This window comes from Mycotypha africana (assembly GCF_025528875.1).
Source record: "Mycotypha africana strain NRRL 2978 chromosome Unknown BDF20scaffold_2, whole genome shotgun sequence".
Classification (NCBI taxonomy): Eukaryota; Fungi; Mucoromycota; class Mucoromycetes; order Mucorales; family Mycotyphaceae; genus Mycotypha; species Mycotypha africana.
This window is the reverse complement of record NW_026515726.1, coordinates 2,697,239-2,719,938: the sequence shown is the minus strand read 5'-3', so window position 1 is coordinate 2,719,938 and position 22,700 is coordinate 2,697,239. Positions and strand designations below refer to the sequence as shown.

Sequence of the window (22,700 nt, the reverse complement as noted above, 5' to 3'; positions counted from 1 at the left end):
TCTATGGTCAAACAACGTCCTTCTATTTTCATTACTACAAAATTACGAAGATTGATCCGACCATCAACTACATAATATGCTACAAACAGTTTATGAGATGATTGGGAATCAAATCAATAGTAGAGGAGGTATATTAGCCAGAGCTCACGAATTGGCATTACTAGGTATTTTTATTTACTATCAACTGTGAAATAACCATCTTATTTTATCTTATTCTTGCTTATACCTTCCTTGACCGCTCTGTCAACTCTTAGAGATTTCTAAAAGCCACCAGTGAATTGATTAATGCTATTTCTTCTAGCCGTTCCCATCACTTCAACTTTACATGGTAAATGTGTCCGAAAGCGTCATGGATCAGCCTATTGTTTAAAGTCAGAGAGCCGTGACAAACAGCGATTAAGGTACGAATTTTAAGCCACTTGAAATTTGTCTTTATTTTGTGATTCAACTGCCAAAAAGAAGCTCTTCTTTTTTCTGTCTTCAGTAACTATACATCTTTTTTATTCCTACATTTACTCTTTTTATATATAGAAACGGAATTAGTTTTTCATTCCGTTCATTCATCGCACGTTTGTAATCATTCCTCAGCTATTCTCAAGAAAAGTGACAACCATAAAGTGACATTGTAATGACGAGGTTGCGTGATACTATCGACCGTACACCAGAATATGTCAACTTTATGAGCGAGTTAAAACAATTCCATGCTGAAAAAGGGTATGTTCATGCATACTATAAGCGATATAAAAATACATATTAGCTATACTCAACTTCACTTTGTATACAGTACAACCCTTCAAGCAGAACCTGTATTAGGAGGAAAGAGATTAGATTTGTACAAGATATACCAGTCTGTAGTTAATGCTGGGGGCTTCGAAGAAGTGACGAAAAATAGAGGTTGGAAGCAGATTGGTGATATATTCAAATTTCCGTCCACTTGTACAAACAGCGCCTATATATTGAAAGGCGTCTACATTCGTAATTTAGTACGTTGGGAATTTCGATCCATAGTCTTTCTAATCTATGATATCAATACTAAATGCATATTGCCCTTTTATTTTATTCTAATATAGCTGGGTTGGGAAGAAGAAAAGCTATGGAAAAGAAAATGGGAACCTCCAAAGGAGTTGCTAGGTCCTAACGCTCACAAACCTTCTAATCTAGCCGGAAAAGCATTCAGATCGGCCATAAAAAAAACAACACCGGCCATAACGAATAATAAACCGACTGCATCAAAATCGAAAACCAAAGCGCAAAAGTCTCTAACTAACGTTAGTGTGGCAGCAGCAGCAGCAACAGCAGCTTTACTTAATCCTCTCAAATCTCTTCAACAAACACTCGACAATCCATTATTATGGAATTTGACAATAAATGATACGATCACTACAGACATTACGTCCGATACTACGACTACATTATTACCACAACAGCAACAGCAGCCAGCACAACTGACACCACTACAGATTGTAGAACAACAGTTGAACAATTTGGTCCCAGACAAGGACCGCATCGTGTTCACCTTGCAATTTGGTCAAAAAAGTGATATTGATGCTGCTTTGAATCAATTAGTAGCAATGTCATTCGATAGTCCAGAGAAACTTGATCTCAACGTCTCGCCACTTCTTTTACAGTCATTAGTATCACTCGCTCAGCCTTGTCTGCTAAACATTGCTGTTACAAATGCTTTACCTACTACTGCACGAGATACTTTGAATAATATGCTGCTAAGTGACAATATGGATGTACATTTAAATAGTCCTGTAACTGCACCCAGTACGGACAATAACGATATATTGTCGTCATCAGCTACCGTCCCAGGCATATTACAATCCGAAAATCTGGGTTCTATCAACATGGCTATTCGTATACTCCATATTTTACGCAATTTCTCTCTTGTTTCCTCTTATGCATTAACACTCGCACAATTCAAACCTGCTGTTGAACTTCTTGTACAAGCTCTTCAAACGGCTATGAGCACGGGCCAAGTAGAATTAGGTAGACATTCGATTGATGCATTAGAAAACATGGCAGCTTATATTGAATTCAGTTCTCCAACTGACCCATGCTTGCAGTGTGTCTATACACTCATTGCCGCTCATGATCGCTATTTGGTAATCGGTGCCATTCGTACTTTAACTTGGTTTACTATGAATAAGAAAAATGCAGCTTTCTTAGCATCAAATTTTAGTCCCGTGATAGCGCGGATTGAACAAATGTTGTTATCAAATGATGAGGAACTTGTAGGCACTTCGTTAGAATATATTTATCAGTATACCAAACTCTCAACGCATTGTCGACTTCAATTCCTCAGCACACCTTATGCAGCTGCCTATATTGGCTTATTTGTGTCTTTATTACTGACGAAGTCAAAATATTTCAACACTCGGTTTATTGAAGAGAATCATCCATCTTCTACAACTACCATCGATACATGTGTATCAGTAACGCATACGGCGCAACAGCAGCAGCAGCAACATAAACAAACTCAACAGGTTGCTGCTTTCCAGATACCTGATCTAACTGTGTACCACAATTTAGACGAACCTTACCGTTGCTTGGGATGGTAACTTATCTATGTAATTGTATATTTGTCAAGAGGCATTTGCTTAACATTTTTATGTTCAATAGGTTGAAGGACAAGTTTGAGTTTGGGGATAAACATAGCGTACTGTCCCTGGATGACATGTATCTACTATACGAAGCTCGATTTGGACTGGAAAAAGCTTTAAAAATGAGAGATTTTTATACAGTAATGAAGATTGCGTTTCCAAAATCATCGTCTGCTGCTGCTGCAGTTAGTCCTTTATTAGGCCCCTCTCGTAGTTCTGTACCGGTGGTAGAAGGATTGAATATCTATGGCCTTCAAATTAAGACGAATATCCTTCAAGATCGTAAGACATTAATATAGCTTAAAAATGTTAAGTAAACAGACACTAATAGGTATTCGCTTCGCTCTTACAGGGCCTCAAGTTGCTTGTAAATGGGCTCAATGCTCTCTACTATTTGACGATACATTCACTCTACAACGACATGTATTACATGATCATATGGTACCCATCGAAATCGATATTATCACCAATAATAATGACAATAAAGATGAGAACAACAAATCAGCAAGCACCACGAAGAAAAACTGCTATGTTTGTAGTTGGTCACATTGTCATTTAACAGAACAACATATTTATTACGAAAGCAAAAACGACTTTATCTCGCATCTGCGTACTCATTTTTACAATCAAGTGGGAGAGAGTTGTTGTAACAGTCCCATACAGAGTCCTGTGCCATCACTCGCTTCATCACCTTCGTCACCCACATCCAATGTATCCTCATCCTCAAGTAATACTACACCAAATGTGTCAGAAAGTAATAGCAGTATTAAGTCCAACAGTATAGAGGCTGATTACTCTGAAATTCAAGGCATTGCACTCGCTGCGGCTCATTTATTGCAATGGCTTTCTGAAGAAACACAAAAGTCGCATTATTTTATTCCCTTTGAAAAGACCTTAAAAGATATTGCTGAGCAAAGGCCCAAGCTGGCTTCTCGTATTCAGGTGATTTGCTCAAATTACAAAAGTACTTCTTCGAAACCTGCAGCAACATCAACAACATCAACTATCGTAGATTGTAACACTAGTAATTTTATCACAGAAGCACCCATACATCATATAAATACTCCCTGTAATAACAATATAAACTCCTCATAACCCGAGACAAAGTCTCTACTTTGCAAATTGTAGATAGTATAGCACAACATCACACTAAATACTTCATTAGTTCATCGTTAATAAATGAAACAGAATCATGTACTTCCTGTTCTTCGAATTGAACCCTTGGGCTGCTACTGTTATTATTCTTATTCAGTCAACTGTACTGTATTTTCTGTCAGTCTTGGCAGGTGTTTCTTTTTTTAAAAGAAAAAATTAACGAAGACCCTACAATTGTATCAATAGACATAATATTATACGACAGAGTTTAAACAGGTAAATGGAGGGTTCCACATTCTTCTTTTAAAAGTCTTCTATTGGTAATCTATCTGACCTGCCTTCGTATACTCATTTTCATTTTATAACAAGATGTAAACTGGACGAATACTATCTTTCAGCTTTTTTCCTCGATGAATTTAGGTTTTGAAAAATCATTAAGAAGGATATAATGAAACTTCTGTATAAGATTTTGGTTGAATTGTAGCACATCGATAACATTTTCATGAAATAAAACTTCCAATTATCTGGCTCTTTAAGTATTCTCTGGCTTAATACACATGATGATACCAATAAACTACAATTATTTCTCTCATCCTGTACGACATTATGTAATTTACTCACTTTTCAAAGTGCTATCTGGAATAATGAATTGATGAAATTATTGCTACAATCTTCAGAACAAGACCGTCGCCGAAAGAGGCATTGTGTTAAAGTACAACGCCCTTACTACAGTACAACCTTATCGCTCTGTTGAGATTATATTCGTTATTGTACAGAAGGCTACACTTGAACAGTAACTATAAATTATTGAAAAGATAGGTGGCTTGCTCTGAAGTACATTGTCAAGCAACTATGTGTTTTCTCATCTGTTCTAGAGGTTGCAGAACCATTCAAGAAAAATCACAATTAAAAATAGGTTGTGTTCAACTTACAAGACTCTACTAACAATAGTTAAACTCTTTGCATTTTTCTTTGATGAAAAATGAATTAGCGATTTTAAGAGATGATTTGACAAAGGACTTGGAGAAGGAATCGTCAATGAGTTCTATCCTTACTTGACACTAAGCCCTACACAAAAGGCTATTTATAACTGAATAGCAAGCGTATATTTGAATTCTCAGTGTCCAGCAAGAATTATCACAAAATTATTTTATTATAACGTGTGTCGATCCAAAGATATACAGAGTGCAAAACTACTTTAAAAAGAGAATTTTATTCTTTTTAAACAATGGAACACGAATGAACTTAAAGGAATAGAGATATAAAGACAGTACGAAAAAGTGGATATGTTAAGTTAAATTTCTACAAGAATGATTGTGCAATCATCATAATCTTGTAGAGTTGAAGCAAAGAATCCATGTGCGCCTTCTCTGTTTGCAAAATATCTTGCAGAATAGACAAGCGTACGCTCCTTTACTTTACGTACTTTAGCCTCTTCTTCTGTAAGAGCACGGTGTAATAATGGTATCCGAGGTAATTCCTCTTCGCTCCTCTCATCTTCAACTTCTTTCTGCTTATCTTCCTCAGTTTTGTTTTTTAACGATGCATCTTCCATATTTGCATCATTGTCCTTCGTATTTGGAGTCTGCTCATTTTGTTCGGGTGTCGACTCGTGGTTATTTTTATGTTCGGTCTCATCTTTCTTTTGATCAGCTTGTTCGTTTTCATTTTCTGCCCTAATCTCTGGTTTCGTAACCTCATTTTTGTTCAATTGTGACTCAACCTTTTTATCCGGCTGTTTTGACGTATTTGAGTTGGTAGGCTCATCAACATCCATGGGGGATTCATTGGTCTCTTTTTCTTCCGTTTTAATGTCATGTTGTGTACCTTGATTCTCAGATTTTGTTTCTTCCTTTGCATTTTGATCATCTCCAGTTTTGAGTTCTGTAGTACCGTCAACGTCCATCGCGTCCTCCTTCCCTTCGTCTTTTCCATGCTCAATTGTTTGACCTTGAATACGCTCTTCTTCTTCCAATAAGTATTGTCCAATTTTTTCACCATCTTCAATCATCGGGCCAATCACCTTAGCAATAGCTCTATTCTGTCTTTCTGCTGTCTCCTCGTACATATAATCAAATGTCCCATCGGTACTCATAAATAAGAAATGGCGACGCTTCTCTCTGTGAGGGCCGTTCAATAATACAGTATGGTCGACATAGGGTTGATCAGAAATTCGTATAAAAGTAATATCAGGTTCGCATGAAATAATTTTACGTTCGGGATCCATTTTGAAATCGAGATCACCACAGGAGCGCGCCACGTTCAGGGACGGGATACGGTCTTCTTTTATACGATGTTTCATTAGAGGCGGCGCTGCTGTTGACTGAGAAGGCGCTAGAGATGATTGCGGCGTATCACTCATATCTTCATCCTTATCTATAACTGTTGTACGAACTGCACTTTGAGCAGCCCAGTTGACAGCAGGTGTAGGTGTATTTGTAGTGGTAGTTGTAGTATTAGCGTTGGTATTAGAGGCGGAATGCATTGCTGATGATGATGACCTATCAAGTCCAGCCTGATAATCCTTAGGTCTGATTCTTGCATTTTTTAAGGCAACACGTTTTGTCTGTCGGTTACCATCTTCTTTCAGTTTATCGAGTTCTACTTTGATGACACGGTTTTGAACAGAGTCTACGAATTCACCTCCATTTTCTAGAATGTGTCGCGCTAAATGCTCCAGGTAGGGTTTATGATCTTGTGAAGCAAATACGACATCCATTTTATAATCGTTGTCCACACTATATGTATTAGCATTTTCAATAGAGGTTGGCGGCGCAGAGGTAGGTTCAGGTGCAGATATCAATACACTTCGTGAATCGCCCACATTGACATTAATTAGCCATTCTCCCAAAAAGATGTTGAGGATAAGTGTACAACCGTCATTGTCTACCTGATCTTCTTCCGATTTCTTCTCGGCAATTTGTTGACGTTTTATGCTCAAATAGTCATCATCCAGCTGCTGTATAACCAATTTAATGTCGCTTTCAAGTTTCTTTTGTATAGTGACATCATTCAATTCTGTTACGACGTATTTTTCACATATTTTTTGAATAGCTAAAGGCGTATTCCTCACAAAGTATTCTGAACAGCCGGGACCACCATGTCCGTCGGCTAAGATAAATAAACGGCCTACTACCTGGTTATCTTTGGATATGTCAGTAACTCTAAATTTGTCCTCGCAGTGGACTTTAGGTATTTTGATCTTTTCGTGAGATCTGAAACGTGGATAAGAATATCCTTTTTGTTGAACAATGGCAAAGTAACTGGCTATAGGGTACTCTGTGAAATTTATAGGATCAATATAGTCGATATCAGTGGTTGGTGGAGTATACAATAGCGAATAGTTTGCAATTGTATCTTCTTCAACGACTTCAGGTTGTGGGGTTTCTTCCTCATTACTTGCTGTATGGAAACTGTTCAAGAAATGGGGAAAATAAGGTGAATTACTGTACGAGCTTTTCAATTTAAGCTTTTTAACATTTACTCAAAATCTTCTTCTGAATCGATCTCAACGTCTGAATTGGAGCCTTCAATCGCATTTTCCTTCTTTTTCGATTTTTGCACTTTTGATCTCTTTCTTTGTTTGGACTTTGCGGTGGCAGGTGTGTACAAAGACGGCGGTCGACGTTGACGTTTACCGTAAACCGAACTATAACTGCTTCCTCCTCCGCTACCGTGATGGACAGGCCGTAATATTATAGGCTCATCAGGGATCTCTTTAATTTCAGGGACTTGAACACCGTTGATGACCTCATCAGCTATGGCATACTTTGCTTGTCGTCCTGTGCCATCCTTATCAATACGAAAGGGGTCAGGCAGCTTCATGTCTCTAGCAATTTTTCTCGATGTCGAAATGATGCCTTGAATGGTACTTTTAGGAGTTTCACCTCTGTGATTGAAAGAAAAAAAGTTGCAAAATGTGTTATGATCAGCTTGTAATTACCAATCTGTGTACTTCTTCCACGAAATAAGGGAATTTAAGTAGTAGCAAAAGATACCTTAGAGGCAACAGTTCTAATGTTCTAACTGCAATTACAAGTTGTGCTGCGTTCATGGCTTGATTACCGTAATGGAATAGCGTTGCCATGACTTTCATAAAAGAAGAATTGGCCCTGAGAGGTCCAGCAATGTTTAAATGAGCCAGTTCAGTATCAACCACAGGCTGTTCAACATCACTTTTGGTATTATTCTCTGCCGCTGGTGAGGGTGGTGATTCCATAATGTATAAGTTGATGGTTATTCCAGAATTGAAATCTCGGCTTTTTTTTAACAGTTTGCCTTCAAACCACTCCTCATGAAAAGACCCAAAGGTTTTTTTTGTCGGAGTCTGTGCTTGCTTACAGTAACCTCAAAGCAGGAGGAGAAGAAGCGGCAGCAACGGCGACAGCGGCGCATTTTGTCTGCGCTATACCACTGCTGTGTGCATAAAGCAACTCTTACTTACAATTGCTTAGCACGTTGATGTTTCGTGTACAATCTATATTTTTGTTTTAATATGTGTAAAATAGAATAAGAAATAAATAATGCTTAAACCTATATTGCGGGTACGGCTTGAACTTTCATGCAGGGAAGTAAAATATGACTGAAGTTCCTTGACGAATTCTAGCGTACTCACCCGTAAGCCCATACTATGAATGGCTCAAGTTTCGTCATGGTTAGATTTTATATTCTTCTAGTGTATGAAATCAATAGAGCTCTGCAGAACAAAGCGCTTGTCTGAAGGATTTACCTTGAGCTTTTTTGCAGTGATGACAACAACTTCTAATTCAACATCCGCCAGCAAGCTCTGCTCTGCTGTTGTTGTACATATTCATTGAGCAGTGTCAATGCCTCCTTCTCGTTCTTCGCACACACAACCGTTGTATCTGTGAAAAGATGAATGACAGCATATCTATCTTGGTAGCAGTTTTTCTTATTCTGATAGTTCTTCGTTGGTTATTCGGTAGTTGTTGTTATTTTTCTTCATTATCATTACTTTTGTTACAGTAATTAACTAATCCTGACTTAGGTGGAAGCCAACGCAATCAGCCACAACAGCAGCAACAACCACAGAGACGTACAGTAGGAAGAAGAGTTCATCGAGTTACGCCTCAAATGGTAAAGAGTTGATATCTCTATTATTTCAATAGCCTGAGCGTTTAGAAGTGATTCTGATTGCTTTACCTACAGATTGAGACCGTGCGTGCCATGTTCCCTGACATATCTGTGGCCGCTATTCAAGCTGATTTACAAAGAACTGGTTCAGTTGAAACGACAGTAGATAATGCACTTCGAAATGGGACTCTTTCATTGGTAACGTGAAGTCCTTTAAGCACTACGTAGAATATACTCCCTCTGTAGATTGTTAATTGCTTACTTTAACAATAGCCACCTTCAGCTAGACCTTCTCCTTCTTTAAGTCGCAATAGCACACCTAATCTGAACGGCAGTCATGCAAGTGGAAGCAGTATCTCCACTGGTCGTAATTCACCTAATCATAGCAACTTGATACAACGATACAAGATCGATGTACAGAATCAAGATGATGCAGTTGAGCCACCAAAGGTGTGGGAAGCGAGTCCAGATAAAAGACAAGAGATATTAAAGAAACGTAAAGAATTTATGGTTCTTCAAGCCAGAAAGTAAGTGACAATCTACCTTGCAGCCAACTGATAATGTGTCTTTTCATTGACGTATCATGTATATCTCTCTCTCTCTTTTATTCATCATCCTCTTTAAAAGGAAATTGATGGAGCAACAGATGAAGAAAAAAGCAGACTTAGAAGAAGCAAGTGCGTCAACTTCCACTGCTACACCAGCTTCAAGTACGGAAACATCAAGCCAGAATGAAAACATGGCGCAGGAAGACTGCACAAACTTTGATAGCATGTCAGTGGAAGAGTTGAACTCACTCACACCGGAGCAAAGAAGGGATCAAATGTTACAAGCTTTACAAAAAAGAACAAATGCCACCGTTTGAAAGTTGTTTCTGAGTGGATTTGCCTTTGTTTAGTTTGTACAGATATACAATTTATTAGAGCGTCTTATAGATATGATAAAGATATTACCTTATTTGCATTGATTACGCTTTTACAGATGATTGAAAAGGATCTGATATTGGGTTGGCTGTAAATTTCAGGAAATGGAAGGTATTGTTGCGTTAGTTAGAAGTGGGTTTAGATTTTCCGTTTTTAAAGCTGAAAGAAATTCAATTTCTGAAAAAAAAAAGTATAATTTGTATAATACATATAAACATATACATGTATACATATTTATTTTCAAGAGAGCAAATAACTATAAAAATAGGAAAGAAAAGAAAAGAGAATACAATAAAGGTAGATTGTAAAAGAGAGGGATTAGATTGAACTTCTCCATGATAGGCGAAAAGAGATATATGCGGCTTTCTTTTTTTTTTTTTTTTTCTTTGCTTTCCTTTTTTTAAAGACTCTATACTATATTATGTAACTGAAGAAAAAAAGAAGACAGATAAGGAGAGGGAGAGGATAGAGAGAGACTAACTCTTGCGGGGATTGGAGAAGTTCGTATATTTAAAATAAAAAGAAACCACGATTGAAGGGCGTATATCAATTGGTACTGAAGGGGAATCTAGTTGTGAATGTAGAATTCATTGGGTTCACGACCACGGACACGAGGAGGTTGGGAGCCTTCAACATAGATATGAGTATAGAAGTTCTTAACATCGGGTTCAGAAGCAGCCTCAGCTCTCTTGGCGGCTTCTTCGACGCTCTTACGGACATCCTTGTCGATATTCTTGAGATCAGCTTCAGAAGCAACACCATTTTCAATCAAGATTTGCTTTAAGCCGGTGATAGGATCTGAAGTAGAACGCATGTGTTGAATTTCTTCACGAGTACGGTAAGTGGTACCGGGATCAGACATGGAGTGACCACCATAACGGTAAGTAGCCATTTCCATGACAAGAGGACCCTTTCCAGAAGTAGTCCATTCCTTAGCGAATTGACAAGCCTTGAAAACAGACAAGACATCCATACCATTGACCTTAAGACCAGGAATATAATCACCACGCTTGAAGTATTCAGTGTTGGCAGCAGCACGAGCAGCAGAGGTACCCATACCGTATTTGTTATTTTCACAGACAAAGACACAAGGAAGATCCCAAAGCTTAGCCATGTTGAAAGCTTCAAAGACTTGACCTTGGTTAGCAGCACCATCACCGTAGAGAGCAAAGGTGACGGAAGGGTTTTCGAGGTACTTTTGAGCAAAGGCGACACCAGCACCAAGAGGAACCTGTTTTGAACATGTACATAGATTGTTTCCATGAGTTCTATGGCTGACTCCTTATAACAGCAGCTTATCAATGATGAAAAATAAACATTGTACATCTACTTTACCTGAGCACCAACAATACCGTTACCACCGTAGAAGGATTCGGCATACATGTGCATGGAACCACCCTTACCCTTGGAGACACCAGTACTCTTACCCATCAATTCAGCCAAGATAGCTTCGACGGATTGACCACGAAGATAGGTGAAACCGTGACATCTGTAAGCAGTAATGATATGATCATTTTTGGTGATAGCAGCTTCCATACCAACCGAGACAGCTTCCTATAGGGTGTAGTCGTTTTGATTTTGATTTTGGATTTCATTAGTATTCATTGTTTGAAGTAAAATTAATTTTCATTCCCCTTCCGCGCCCATATTGAACCAGTGGAAATAAAAAAAATCTGTGACATCAAACGCGGGGTTTTTACCCAGCATCCCCCGCGTTTGCCCGTTGCAACCCATTAAAATTTTACTTATATCGGCTACCCCTCAAAAAAAAGAAAATACATGAAAATAAAAAATAAAAAAAAAACCCTCCCTGTATGCGTTGTATTGGCATAAGTACTTTACCTGGCCGTTACATAAATGACAAAAACCACGAATCTTTTTGGCCTTATAAAGACCATCAGCAGTCATTTCCATACGTCTCATGGTGGTCATCTTAGTGTACATATCCAATAATTCATCTTTGGAAATTTCTAATTCTAAACTGGGCTTTTCCAAGTTGTAAGTCTCGAAAGATGTATCAGGCAATGTGATTGATAATTTTTCTGAGAAGCGAGGTGCACTGGTGGATAAGGCACGCTAATGAGATAGTGGAGAGTTTATTATTCGAGTTAGCTGTCCATGCTTCTTATGATTGCTCTCCAGGATACCCCGCCTTTTTTTAAAAATATAATAACACTTTTTTATAGCCCTTCTTCTGTTCTTATGGTTGCTTTCTTCCTTTCTTTTTATCGATGACGTTACCATAGATGCGAATGCAGTAACATTCTTTGCGCTGAATAAACGAGTAGCAGCTGTTCTAAGCATATTGTTCAAAGAAAAATAAAGAGAAAAGAAAAGAAAGGAAATTGAAAGTAAAAAGGAAAAACAAATAAAAAATTGGAGGTATATTTCTTGCTTTAGCCAGCTTTTTTTTTTTTTTTTTTTTTTTTTTGCTTTTTCCTCAAGTCCCGGGGCGATTTTTTGGGGTATTGGAATTTTTATTGGGCAAAAAAATCAGTAAGGTATTTGATAGTCTAACAGCGAGCATGTCCTTCTTTTGTTTCTATATGTTAATACGCCAAAGGAGAGAGCACGTGAGCAAAATGCCTGCTGTTTCAAGTTGAGCGTTAAAAGGGTTATGCTAGTTTCATTAGTAGATCATCGTCTTCCTCTTCGTCCTCTTCAAAAATCGTTCTCTCATCTACCAAAAATTCAAGCTTTTCAGGATACAGCTTCAAATATAAGCGATGGAGCGTATCCAGATCATGCTCTAAGTCCAGTCGCTCATCATCTTTGTTTGAAACACGTTCGTCTACATTGGGTAGCTGAGCCACGTCGATGGGCTTTGGACCATATTCCAGCGATTCATCTTGGTCTTTTTCCTCTTCTTCTTCTGTATATTCAGTGATATAATTATATTGGATGGGTTGAACAGCCTCTTTCACGAGCACGGGTGGTTTAGGCTTCTTGGGAGAGGAAGGGAATTCTTGAGGTGGATCAGGAGGTCCGTCGACAACACAGAAGAATTCTCGAGGGTCAAAGGTACCAAAGGTTCTTTGACAGGTGGATATGTGTTGATGATACTGACTACCCACTTGTTCCAAGCTATCCATTGTTTGTAATTTGCCCCACAAATCAAGCACAGGCAACTCATCAAAAGAAGGTAAACGTTGCGCTGGTAGTTGCGATAATATCGTATCGCGTTGCATGAGAGGAACCATAAAAGTGCCAATGACAGATTGTCTCTTTTCGGACTTGACATGAGTACCAAACTCAACATGGTTGGTAGAGAACGCTTCAAATCCTTCAAAATTGGGGTAGAGCATGACATAACCGCGTAGATAGACCAACTCAATAAAGTATTTCTTCCATGACTTTTTCCATTTATCAGAACGACTGTTGGGCACACTGATCAGACGTACTTGATGGTCTTTTGGTAAATTGAGATCCTCTAGCCGTCTTACTAGATAGCTATGGAACTCTCGCCAATGTTCCGGAAAATAGACACCACCCCAACTACAGGGCACTTGGCTAGCATAAGGCATATGTTCTGGATGGCCAGCTGGTAGCAACACAGAATTGGGATCAAAAGTAACACGACCCGCTGGAATCAATTCCAAATTACGAGGCGCATATAAGCTAACACCATACATCAGTCGGTGGGCTTCGCGATGACCACTGTATCGATATTTGAGAATAGCGTATTTTGACCAGACGTAGAATAAGGGAGAGACTTCGATGTCGTCTTCGAGTAAAACAGCATATTCATTGTCATGACTTGGATACCAAGACTCTACAATAGCAGGCATGAGTCCGCCTTTACGAATTCGATGGCGAAGAATTTTCTGGCCATACTGCCATTGAAAACTGTTGACAAGCATTCGCGTCACACGATCGGCTGACTGTTCCATATGGATCATCAAGTCCACCGTGTCTCCCAAGTAAATGGATTTAGCGGATGATTGCAATAAGCGCGATAAGGAATGTGGCCTTCTATCCGTTATAACAACCATCTTGATCTCTATTCTATTCCAGTCTAATAAAAAGTTGGCAAATATAGTGTTTTCCGTTAGTCATAGAACACATGGCTTCTTCGTTTTTCATTGAAATACTCTACTTTTTAACGCTTCCAACGAGAGATCGGGTATCCACAATGCGTTTACTATTTCTTTTTCAGGCAGTTTAATGTCTGTTATTCTGTGTGCTTCTGCCATCGTTTGAAGTGCATGGTACATTGGCAACAACACGGAGTTACTACTTGTCGTCGATGGTTTTATCTGAATCATGATACTTGGTTGAATGATTTTGACTAAATACCCTACATGAGTATCTTCATGATGCTCCTTCATATGTGTAAAATCATGCACACGAATATTTGGTAGCGCTGGACAGTCAGAGGATGCTAATGTGTGTTTGACGGCTTCGCCGTCGATATCGTCACCTATAACTACGAGATGCACAGGATAATCGTCCTTGCTGAACCTACAGAGAAGAGGGTGAAGCGAGATGAACTGCCTTGATCCATGAGCGACAAGTAAAACACCTGGCTTTGATGGCATAAAACGATACTGCAGTGCGGTAGGATATCGATTTTTCTTGACGAGGCTTCGCCATCCGTCATTATGTGTCCACATCGTGAGAGCATGATGACATAATTGTTTGTTTTCTGTTGTTGGTGATTGTTGTTGCGGTATATAAATGGTAGGGATGTTCAATTGTTGCTTTAACGTTCGACTGATATAATATCCCAAAGGAAGATGAAGCATTTCTGCTGATGTGTCTATAGTTCGTCTGAGGGAGGGTAGCCATTCTTTACGTAATAGCCATGCGCCTAATAACATGTCTGTCGGCTGAGAGACAGTGACGGGTAGTTTTGTGTTAATGGGTAAGCAAAAGTTATCCACAACAGAATCGTCCTGCTCTACGTCGCCAGGCTGTTTGCTCTCGGAGGGAGGGAATAAGGTATACGCCCTTGTGCCGATAAGGGCATCTTTATAAACGGTTTGCGGAATGCCGTCGCTGCTATCGACAATTTTTTGTTTAGCTTCGAGTAAATAAGGCAGCTCATGTAAAGTGTTTTGCGACAGAGATGTAAATTCGTCTAGAATATATACATAATCCGTGTCGATATCATTGTAATGCTGTATCAATGCTTGAAGCCAAACAGAAGATCCTGCTGTACCTCGTGCGAAGGTTCCTGTTGCACCTGTTGCAGTATTCGCGGTTGTTGAACGATCAATTATTGTTATTTTAATATGCTTATTCTTCTCCTCGTTCTCTGCATCAAGGTTTAATTTATCGTGCAGTAGTGAGAAATATTGACTTGAACAAATGATATGTACTTTTAAATGGACGTTATCTAAAGACCAGCTTTTGATGGTATCTATTTTCGGTAAAGATTCTTTTGTGTAGATAGGTAGAATGACAGTCGTGTTTTGGCTGTGATTTGACGTTGTTGTTGCTGTTGATGGTGATGATAACATAGTCATGATTTGGTCTGCAGAGTGACCCTCTGTGGTATAGGAAGACAGTCGTTCTAAGAAATGAGAAGACGACTTGTAAATGGAATCTTCTATCACCCATGGGTTATTTCCTTTGATATAAAGAAAAAAGCAAATGAATATTTCAATATGATAAGACAGCCCCGTTCTCGCTTTTTTCTTTTACCATTATCCCACGTTGTATTTAAGAAGCTTGATTGTCCAAGCCTATTACGACTGTTTGTATCATCCGTTTCTAACTTGAACTGCCGTTTATTCTCTAAAACTTTGTCAATCTGTACAAGCGAATTATAAGAATTCGGTAATAAAATAAATAATACAAGGCTGATAAAGAATATAATGCCTATGAACTTGAAAAATTTCTTTGGAGTGCTTAATCGAGACATCAATAAACAAAAGCGAAAAAAAAAAAGAAGAAGAAAAAAAAGAATCAAAAGAAAGGAAGAAGCAAGGGGTTAGCATCAAATGTATAAGCTCAATAAGGCTTATCAAATCACCTTTTTCAAGTGTTGTCGCACAAGCAAATTACACAAAATTAAGGAAAAAAAAAGGTACACTTTTCCTTCCAAAAAGACGTTTCCGCTCTTTATAAAGAAGAATGACGCGCTTCAACATCTAATTTGTCGCAAATTCAGTGAACATGCTAGAAAACCCCTTTTTTTTGTGCTTTCTATAATGTTCAAAGGGAAGGCAAAGACACTTTCAAAGTGGTTGTACTGATGCTCACATCTGCCAACCAGATGCTCCATCTTTTGAAATGCATACAAATAATAGAAGCAATTGCAAGAAAACGTACCGGCATGCTGCAAGAAGGGAGCTGTCATTTGCAAGCCTTTCTCCTTTTTTGTTTGGATAATACAGATTGGCAAACAGAATCGCACACTAAAAGGATAAAGTTTTTCTGATCACAACATGAGAAGTGCTATTGTCAGCATCACTTCACTTGTATGACGAAGGTGGCTGTAAGAGATCTATGAGTTGTGTGAGAAGCGAAATTTCTATGTCCCTTTTTCTAAAGTACTTTTTGAGGCTCACATTGACTCGGCTGCGACGATGCTATCAATAAATACAGGCCCATATCATTACTTCTTAGGCTCTGCACAAGAATAGCAATAAGACTTTCAGGAGGGCGGACGGTAGCTCCATGAAGAAAATTCCTTGAGAGAATTTTAACAGAATTTTAGTGACGGTATAAAATGGAACGAAGCCATCAGATTCAGTAGCCATGTAGGCAGATATTATTTAAGGAAGCTTCTGGGATGGCTGGTGGCTTTTTCCAACGTTCTGCTACACAATGAGAAATTGATAATAATAAGGCTTTTGGATTCTGCTGCTTTTTTTAGGACTCGCGACTGTAGGGCTCTATGGATCAAACTTCTACCTGCAACAACTTTCAGAACAATCAATTGCATAAACATAGCATGCGGTTAAAGTCCTTGTTTGTAGTAATGAACGCTGCTAACGTCTTTGTGTGTGTGACAGATTTGCTTGATTCTTCAAGCTGCTACATAGAGGATGTAAGAAACATGGGGGTGCGGATAATCTGGACTTTAGCAAAGATTAGTTGTCCCGCTTTGAGTACATTGATGTTCAAATACAGTGGTTATAAGATAGCCATTATGTAATAAAGAGCACTGTCCAAATATTGCAAAGCTAAAGGATCCCAAGTTCAATTTTTCTCCAACATTAAATTCACTGTTTCTGTTTAGATGCTGATGTCTTGAGCCGTGTTGACTTGATGCGAATCGCCAGTTTTCAAAACCCTATTTCTAGTACATATAGAACCTTGAATTATCTATCCGCTGCATTTGTTAACATTGCCCTTGATTGTTTATTTAGACTATAAAATCTGAATAAAATCAATGAACCCCTATGATATATCCCTTTGTCTAGATCAAAATCATACAAGTCTAATATTAGAAAACTTTATTATTTCAGAGTCAAAGCAGGGAAGAAGTAAGGACCAAGGTTTTTCCGCAAAGAATGAGGTGTCGTGTTGGAACATAATAGAGTAAAAAAAGCATAGATTCTAAACAGCATTTTCATTGATTTGTTTATTTCTAAGTCTATGACTTTCTCTCTTTTTCTTTTGTAGGATATACCATATAAATTGGCAAAAGATGGAGAGATCAAATATAAGTGTACCAACACTACCAATCAGAAAAGGTAGAGCTTCTAATAAGATAGCTGTGGTTTGTTGAGGATGTAATAGAATACTGGAGGCATACGTTAGGTTGCCTAAAGCTGCGAAAATAAATAGAGAAATAGACAGACCTTCGACGGATTGTCTGTAGTAATTTTTCAACAGTTGGGGTATTCGGGACGTCAGGTACAAGCAAGTGCAAGTCCAGGCAATCACCCGACCGATCCAAAGTATGGTGTCTTGATCTACTGCTGATGTAATAGATAGACTATGACTGCTGCTGCTGCTAATAACAGTATCGGTGGTTGTTGTAATGATATTTGACTGGGGAATAAAATAGAATGATGAAAAGAACAATATGGATAGCAATTTGGTAGCATTAGAGTGGTTATGAACAGTAGCCGTTGTTTTGATACTGTTATTCGTGCTGTCAAGATCGCTATCCTTCGTATCCTCTTTGGTGATATTGGCTGGTGTGATCGATAATGTATACCACTTGGAGGGTGAAGCGGAAGATGAAAAGGGGGTTGATTCTGTGGCCGTATAGTTCACAGTGCTTGCTGTATTATTGGGAGAGGGAACATAATGGTAATGGTGAACGGGTATATTCCTATATGCTGGGTGCTGTAATGATAATAATGAGCTGCGGTTGTTGAAGCTATCGGTATAACTGTAATAATCATCTACTGCTACCACTGTAGTTGATGTGGATGAGGGTATAATGACATACTCGTCTTGTTTGTTCTTGTTTTTATAATACATCCATTGTGCCAATAAACATAGATCGATAAACACAAAGTAAGTTCCAAGATATATTTGAAAGGGTAGTTGGTGTGTTAAAAGAGAGCCAACCAGATTAGTAGAGTCGCCTGCTAGCCATATCGCTAAGAAATTCAGGCTTAAGCCTTCGGTTGAACCCGCTTTGTAATTTGTAATGACTTGCCTAAAAAAAATTCAAATAGACCAAATCAATAACGGTTACAGTGAACGTTGACGATAGCAAAAAAAAAGGGGGGGGGAACTTACGGTAACTGGGCATTCAACCAGAATAACATAGAAGCGTAACCCAGTAAGGTACTTATTGCGTCTTGGGACCCGTATACACAATCGCCAAATATGTACTGTTCATAATTTACAATAGATTTGTTGTTGTTAGTTAGGCGCCCGTCAATTGGCAGCAGTAGCCTGAGCTATACAATACTGAAATTTACATTGATCCATTCAATATAAGGTACGCCATCTTGTGTAGGCACGCAAACTGTCATAATATACTGTTTAGGTTGTCGTTGTTATTAAGAAAAGAAAAGAAGGTATTGTGCAGTCTGGTATATTGCTTGAGCAGAAGGGGGTGGAGGGTGGATGGATAATTAGAAGAGGAATACGGGCAAAGAGCGTGAGTCGGTGAAGAAAAGTAAAGAAAAAGAAAAGGCATAGTTTTATTTTCTGATCTGCTTTTGCTTATCACTTTTTTCGTAGATAGAAAACGAATTTAAAAAAAAGGTTTAGGTGAGGGGCTAATGCAATGACTAACAATAAGGAATTTTTAGCTTCAAATTCAGGAACAATCTGATGATAAAGAATTTTTTGTTTACTTATCGTTCTTTTTTGTTCCGATGACCGTCCACTTTGATTATCACAAATTAGGCATTGTCTCCTTAAACCTCATATTAGTCTCATTAATGTAACATTGGCTCAGAAAACGCTATATCTGACACTAATGCTAATGCATACAACATATGTGCAAGTACATAAAACGAGCATTTCTTTTTCAGTTTTTGGATGACTCACGACACGTATTTTAGTACGGGCATTCTCAACTATAACTCCGCTACCCCCTTCCCCGCACACATACACACACACACATGTATTATTCGAAAGCATTTTCAAAAATTGACAGAATTGAGAATGACAAATTTTCTTTTTATTACTTCATTGCTAAGCTAAACGCCTTGTGTTCGATGGACCGCTGGTGGCTACGTCATTACCGAAAAAAACATTGAACTCTCCTTCAGCTGATACCTCAGAGTCACTTGCATGAATTGCATTTTCCTGCATATTCGTACCGTATAACGCTCTGATGGTGGTTGGGAATTTCTCGCGTGCCAAATCTGGATTCGTCGGTCCGATCAATTGACGTAGATAGGGAATCGCACGAATTCTTGATAATTGCAACACGCGTATAGGACTCCTTGTCAAATAGTTCATGAGAGATGGATAGTAGGGCGCTTCAAGTTTATCAAAATACCATTCTGACACTTGCTCTGCTGTCAACTGAAGAGTTTTATCCTGCTTTATCACAAATCCTTTCTTTAAAAGTATGTTCACAATCTCATTTTCGTGAGACATACCGTCAGGTTTAATGACAGCTAGTGTGGTACCGGGGGGTTCACAATGAAAAATTGTCTCTGCTAGTAGGTACTGATGGTGGGGGAAATGGCGTTGCAAACGTATACAGATCTCATCGTGAATATTCTCTTTGGTTAAATGAGCGAAATATGAATTATTGGGTACAAGCAAAAGAAATAGAAAGGGTATGTAAAGTAATAGGAGAGTGATCGATATTTTGAAATACTCAGGCATTCGATTTGAATGGAGAAATCTACCTTTTAACGCAAAGGGTTGGGAGATGAGCAACAACTGCTGACCATCACACTTTTTTGTTTTTGTGTGCGGGAAAAAAAAAAAAAAAAAAAAAAAAAAAAAAAAGTCATTGTTCTGTGGTTGATGCATTCTGGCGTTTTGTGCAATAACAGATCATTTCGCTATTCGCAAAGATCGCACAGTGGCTTCATATGACCAACTTTACTTTAAAACGTGAGTAGAACCATGTGAGCGCTTCTCCCCACCCTTAGGCACTTCACCTATCCACTTGATGTCTGTTTATTTGACATGGTCGAACTTGACTGTAAAAGACCAAGGCCTTGGTATATAATAACGGTCGCTTGCTTCGGTTAAGCTATTGACACAAAAGATGATGCCTGGTGTCAAATATACTATTTCTTTTGGCTATGATTAGGCAGCGATGTATATTAGCTGCTCGATTTATTTGTGTTTAGCAAAGACTGAACAAAAGATGTTTTGTCAATAACTTGACAAACCCCTCAGTATCACAGTTGTCAGCCTAACATAGGAATAAAAGGCAATACAAGAAAAAAACTGCCCACCCTTTAAAGATATAAAACTTGTAAATACCCAAAAGGAGCGTGGTTATGGAACAGTTAGAAAAATGAGTAAATCAATTTGATTTGTACTTTTAGAATACTAGCAAATCTCCAGCTTATACGGTGCACTAGATGGGCTCATAGCAAGACAACATGCATCCAGCCGTTGCTTCTCAATACAGTCAACAATAGGATAACGAAGAAATAAACGAAAGCACAAGCTCGGTTTTTTCTTTTTTTGTAGGTCTTCAATTTGATGTATATTTTATAGTATGGAGGATCAATCAGAACACGTGCTATTCCCGCATTGCCAACATATTACTCTGTTTCTTGGTAAATCATTGATACTAACTTATGCTAGGCAGTTTTATAAAGAAGGGTCATTTTGAGGCTTTCATCAACCTTGCCTGTGGATGCAATATTCATGTCAAACCTACATAATGAAAACTCTCAATGTTTGCCGTCTAGATGGTCTAACTGTAAATGACCAGAAGCAACCATACACTTTTACCATATTGTACTCCTTTTGCCAAAACGATGTCGCAAGAAAAGAAATTAAAGTGTCGCACTTTTACAAAAATCAGAACAGAGTTCAAAGAAATAGTGTAGTGCTTTCAAAAAAAAAAAAAAGAAAAAGGGGATATGTCAGCTATATTGTTTTCTGTGACCAGATCATTTGAGCATACAAAATACTTTATTGAGCCTTTTGATGAAAATCCTTGCCTTGTACTACATGAAGCAAGAATCAAATTAATCGAAAGACATCCAGAAATTGAGAAGATTGCTCTATCGAGCTTATATACGCGCATTAGAGAAAAATGCCGCCTTTCTCTGCAAAAAAGCCAGCAAGTACACTGCGGAAAGGGATGCTCCCAGGACATTAGAGCTTCGCGCGAGCATAATTAAAAAATGGCGAGCGGCTGATGTAAATTTCATGACGAATTGTGTTTTCGTGGACGAAGCCGTGTTTAATTCCCAAATGGTTAGATGTCGAGCGTGGTCGGAAGTAAATGAGCCTGCAAGTGTCAAAATGAAAACACAGCGAGGGATAAATGTCAACATTATCTGTCGTATATGGCCAGAGGGATACATAAATTTCACAAAGGTCAACCCTTTGAAGGCAGACGACCTAGAAATTCTCTAGAAGCAGTAGTATTCTGTTGAACCTAAAACGAAGAAAAGAAAGGCTGCTCAAGTTGTAACTGCTACCCAACCTGTCCCCAAGGGTACATAAGATATATTCGGCTAATGATCTATCTCGTAAGTTGTGAATCATTCTTTCTAAAAGTCTTGTCCTCTTATCTTCGTCTTTCTCACATAGTGACTTTCTAATATAGCCAACTATTTTTACTCCTGATTTCTTTTGCTCCTTCAAGTATCCTTGATACTTCTCATTGTATTGAAGTATGTCTTGAAGTACATTTGCTACAAACAAAAAGTCAATAAGGAAGTCAATAAGGAAGTCAATACAAAACACCTTCACTTTACCATGGTATCTTTCTTTGAGAACATAAAGATGCCATTGTCTTGAATAAGAGCCGGCTACATGTTTTGATCTCTTTTGCGAAGACCCTCCTTCCATGAACTTCACTTTGTTTTTTCCGCAAAATGAACTGAAACTGTTTAGTGTTTTGTTATTGAAATAGTTTGAGCATTGTAGGATATTTGCAAATATTTCAGAGAGAGATACTATTAAAATCAGAGAGGGAAGCGTTCATAGTGAACTGAATGTTTGTATTGACAACAAAAGAAAGAAGGAAAGGAAAGAGTTACAAATAAAAAGGAGCTAAATACTCGTTCTTAACCAGTAGGAATGCAGCATTATGTATGCGTATGTCTTTAGAGTACACGATGACGTGTGCAAGTTATTATGATTCTATGATCATAATAACGAGTCAAATGCTTGAAAGTGTGTCTAATTCGTCTTTATATATTATAGGAGGTATGGAAATACCACAAACACCATGGTTTTCAGCGTAGTTCTACTGTGGCCATACCGTGGCCATACCGTGGTGATACCGTGGTCAACACCATGGTTTTCAGCGTAATTCTACTATGGTCATACCGTGGTCAACACCATCTACGGGAACAGGGTTCATGCCAGTGGTTTTCGAACGACCTCCTAGCCCAACTCTCAAGCCCACCAGGAGGAAAAATCTAATGTTGAGGGGGTGGTGAAATCCGATGTTGGTGACCCG

The 22,700-nt window shown here is 38.5% G+C and overlaps 8 protein-coding genes across 8 annotated transcripts; 3 read left to right on the top strand and 5 right to left on the bottom strand.

Annotated features, from left to right (window-relative positions):
* The first annotated feature begins 529 nt into the window (after nucleotides 1-529).
* BDF20DRAFT_854728 (uncharacterized protein) lies at nucleotides 530-3,892 on the top strand. Its single transcript, XM_053080202.1, has 4 exons — nucleotides 530-983; nucleotides 1,071-2,560; nucleotides 2,626-2,888; nucleotides 2,959-3,892. The coding sequence occupies exons 1-4, from the start codon at nucleotides 702-704 to the stop codon at nucleotides 3,699-3,701; spliced, it is 2,778 nt and encodes a 925-aa protein (XP_052939628.1). The 5' UTR covers nucleotides 530-701; the 3' UTR covers nucleotides 3,702-3,892.
* A 4,505-nt stretch (nucleotides 3,893-8,397) lies between these two features.
* On the top strand, nucleotides 8,398-9,855 carry BDF20DRAFT_854722 (uncharacterized protein). Its single transcript, XM_053080201.1, has 4 exons — nucleotides 8,398-8,798; nucleotides 8,871-8,993; nucleotides 9,069-9,322; nucleotides 9,423-9,855. Exons 1-4 carry the CDS (start codon nucleotides 8,796-8,798, stop codon nucleotides 9,658-9,660), a joined length of 618 nt encoding a protein of 205 aa, XP_052939627.1. The 5' UTR covers nucleotides 8,398-8,795; the 3' UTR covers nucleotides 9,661-9,855.
* A 1-nt stretch (nucleotide 9,856) lies between these two features.
* BDF20DRAFT_854717 (dehydrogenase E1 component-domain-containing protein) lies at nucleotides 9,857-12,087 on the bottom strand. The gene is made up of 4 exons (XM_053080200.1): nucleotides 11,960-12,087; nucleotides 11,561-11,794; nucleotides 11,054-11,272; nucleotides 9,857-10,949 (listed from the first exon to the last, which is right to left on the bottom strand). The coding sequence occupies exons 1-4, from the start codon at nucleotides 12,020-12,022 to the stop codon at nucleotides 10,287-10,289; spliced, it is 1,179 nt and encodes a 392-aa protein (XP_052939626.1). The 5' UTR covers nucleotides 12,023-12,087; the 3' UTR covers nucleotides 9,857-10,286.
* Nucleotides 12,088-12,333: 246 nt separating this feature from the next.
* BDF20DRAFT_815607 (uncharacterized protein) lies at nucleotides 12,334-14,256 on the bottom strand (the record flags this gene model as incomplete). The annotated part of the gene is made up of 2 exons (XM_053077095.1): nucleotides 12,334-13,733; nucleotides 13,815-14,256. The coding sequence occupies 2 exons, from the start codon at nucleotides 14,254-14,256 to the stop codon at nucleotides 12,334-12,336; spliced, it is 1,842 nt and encodes a 613-aa protein (XP_052939625.1).
* Nucleotides 14,257-17,025: 2,769 nt separating this feature from the next.
* BDF20DRAFT_315001 (PQ loop repeat-domain-containing protein) lies at nucleotides 17,026-18,499 on the bottom strand. The gene is made up of 2 exons (XM_053075188.1): nucleotides 18,368-18,499; nucleotides 17,026-18,284 (listed from the first exon to the last, which is right to left on the bottom strand). Exons 1-2 carry the CDS (start codon nucleotides 18,394-18,396, stop codon nucleotides 17,228-17,230), a joined length of 1,086 nt encoding a protein of 361 aa, XP_052939624.1. The 5' UTR covers nucleotides 18,397-18,499; the 3' UTR covers nucleotides 17,026-17,227.
* A 719-nt stretch (nucleotides 18,500-19,218) lies between these two features.
* On the bottom strand, nucleotides 19,219-19,837 carry BDF20DRAFT_854708 (nucleoside diphosphate kinase). The gene has a single exon (XM_053080199.1). The coding sequence runs from the start codon at nucleotides 19,685-19,687 to the stop codon at nucleotides 19,277-19,279; it is 411 nt and encodes a 136-aa protein (XP_052939623.1). The 5' UTR covers nucleotides 19,688-19,837; the 3' UTR covers nucleotides 19,219-19,276.
* Nucleotides 19,838-21,138: 1,301 nt separating this feature from the next.
* BDF20DRAFT_854703 (uncharacterized protein) lies at nucleotides 21,139-22,244 on the bottom strand. The gene has a single exon (XM_053080198.1). The coding sequence runs from the start codon at nucleotides 22,082-22,084 to the stop codon at nucleotides 21,632-21,634; it is 453 nt and encodes a 150-aa protein (XP_052939621.1). The 5' UTR covers nucleotides 22,085-22,244; the 3' UTR covers nucleotides 21,139-21,631.
* On the top strand, nucleotides 21,338-21,646 carry BDF20DRAFT_815336 (uncharacterized protein; the record flags this gene model as incomplete). The annotated part of the gene is made up of 1 exon (XM_053077073.1): nucleotides 21,338-21,646. A coding segment is annotated over one exon (309 nt), but the record flags the coding sequence as incomplete, so codon positions are not given.
* Nucleotides 22,245-22,700: the final 456 nt, after the last annotated feature.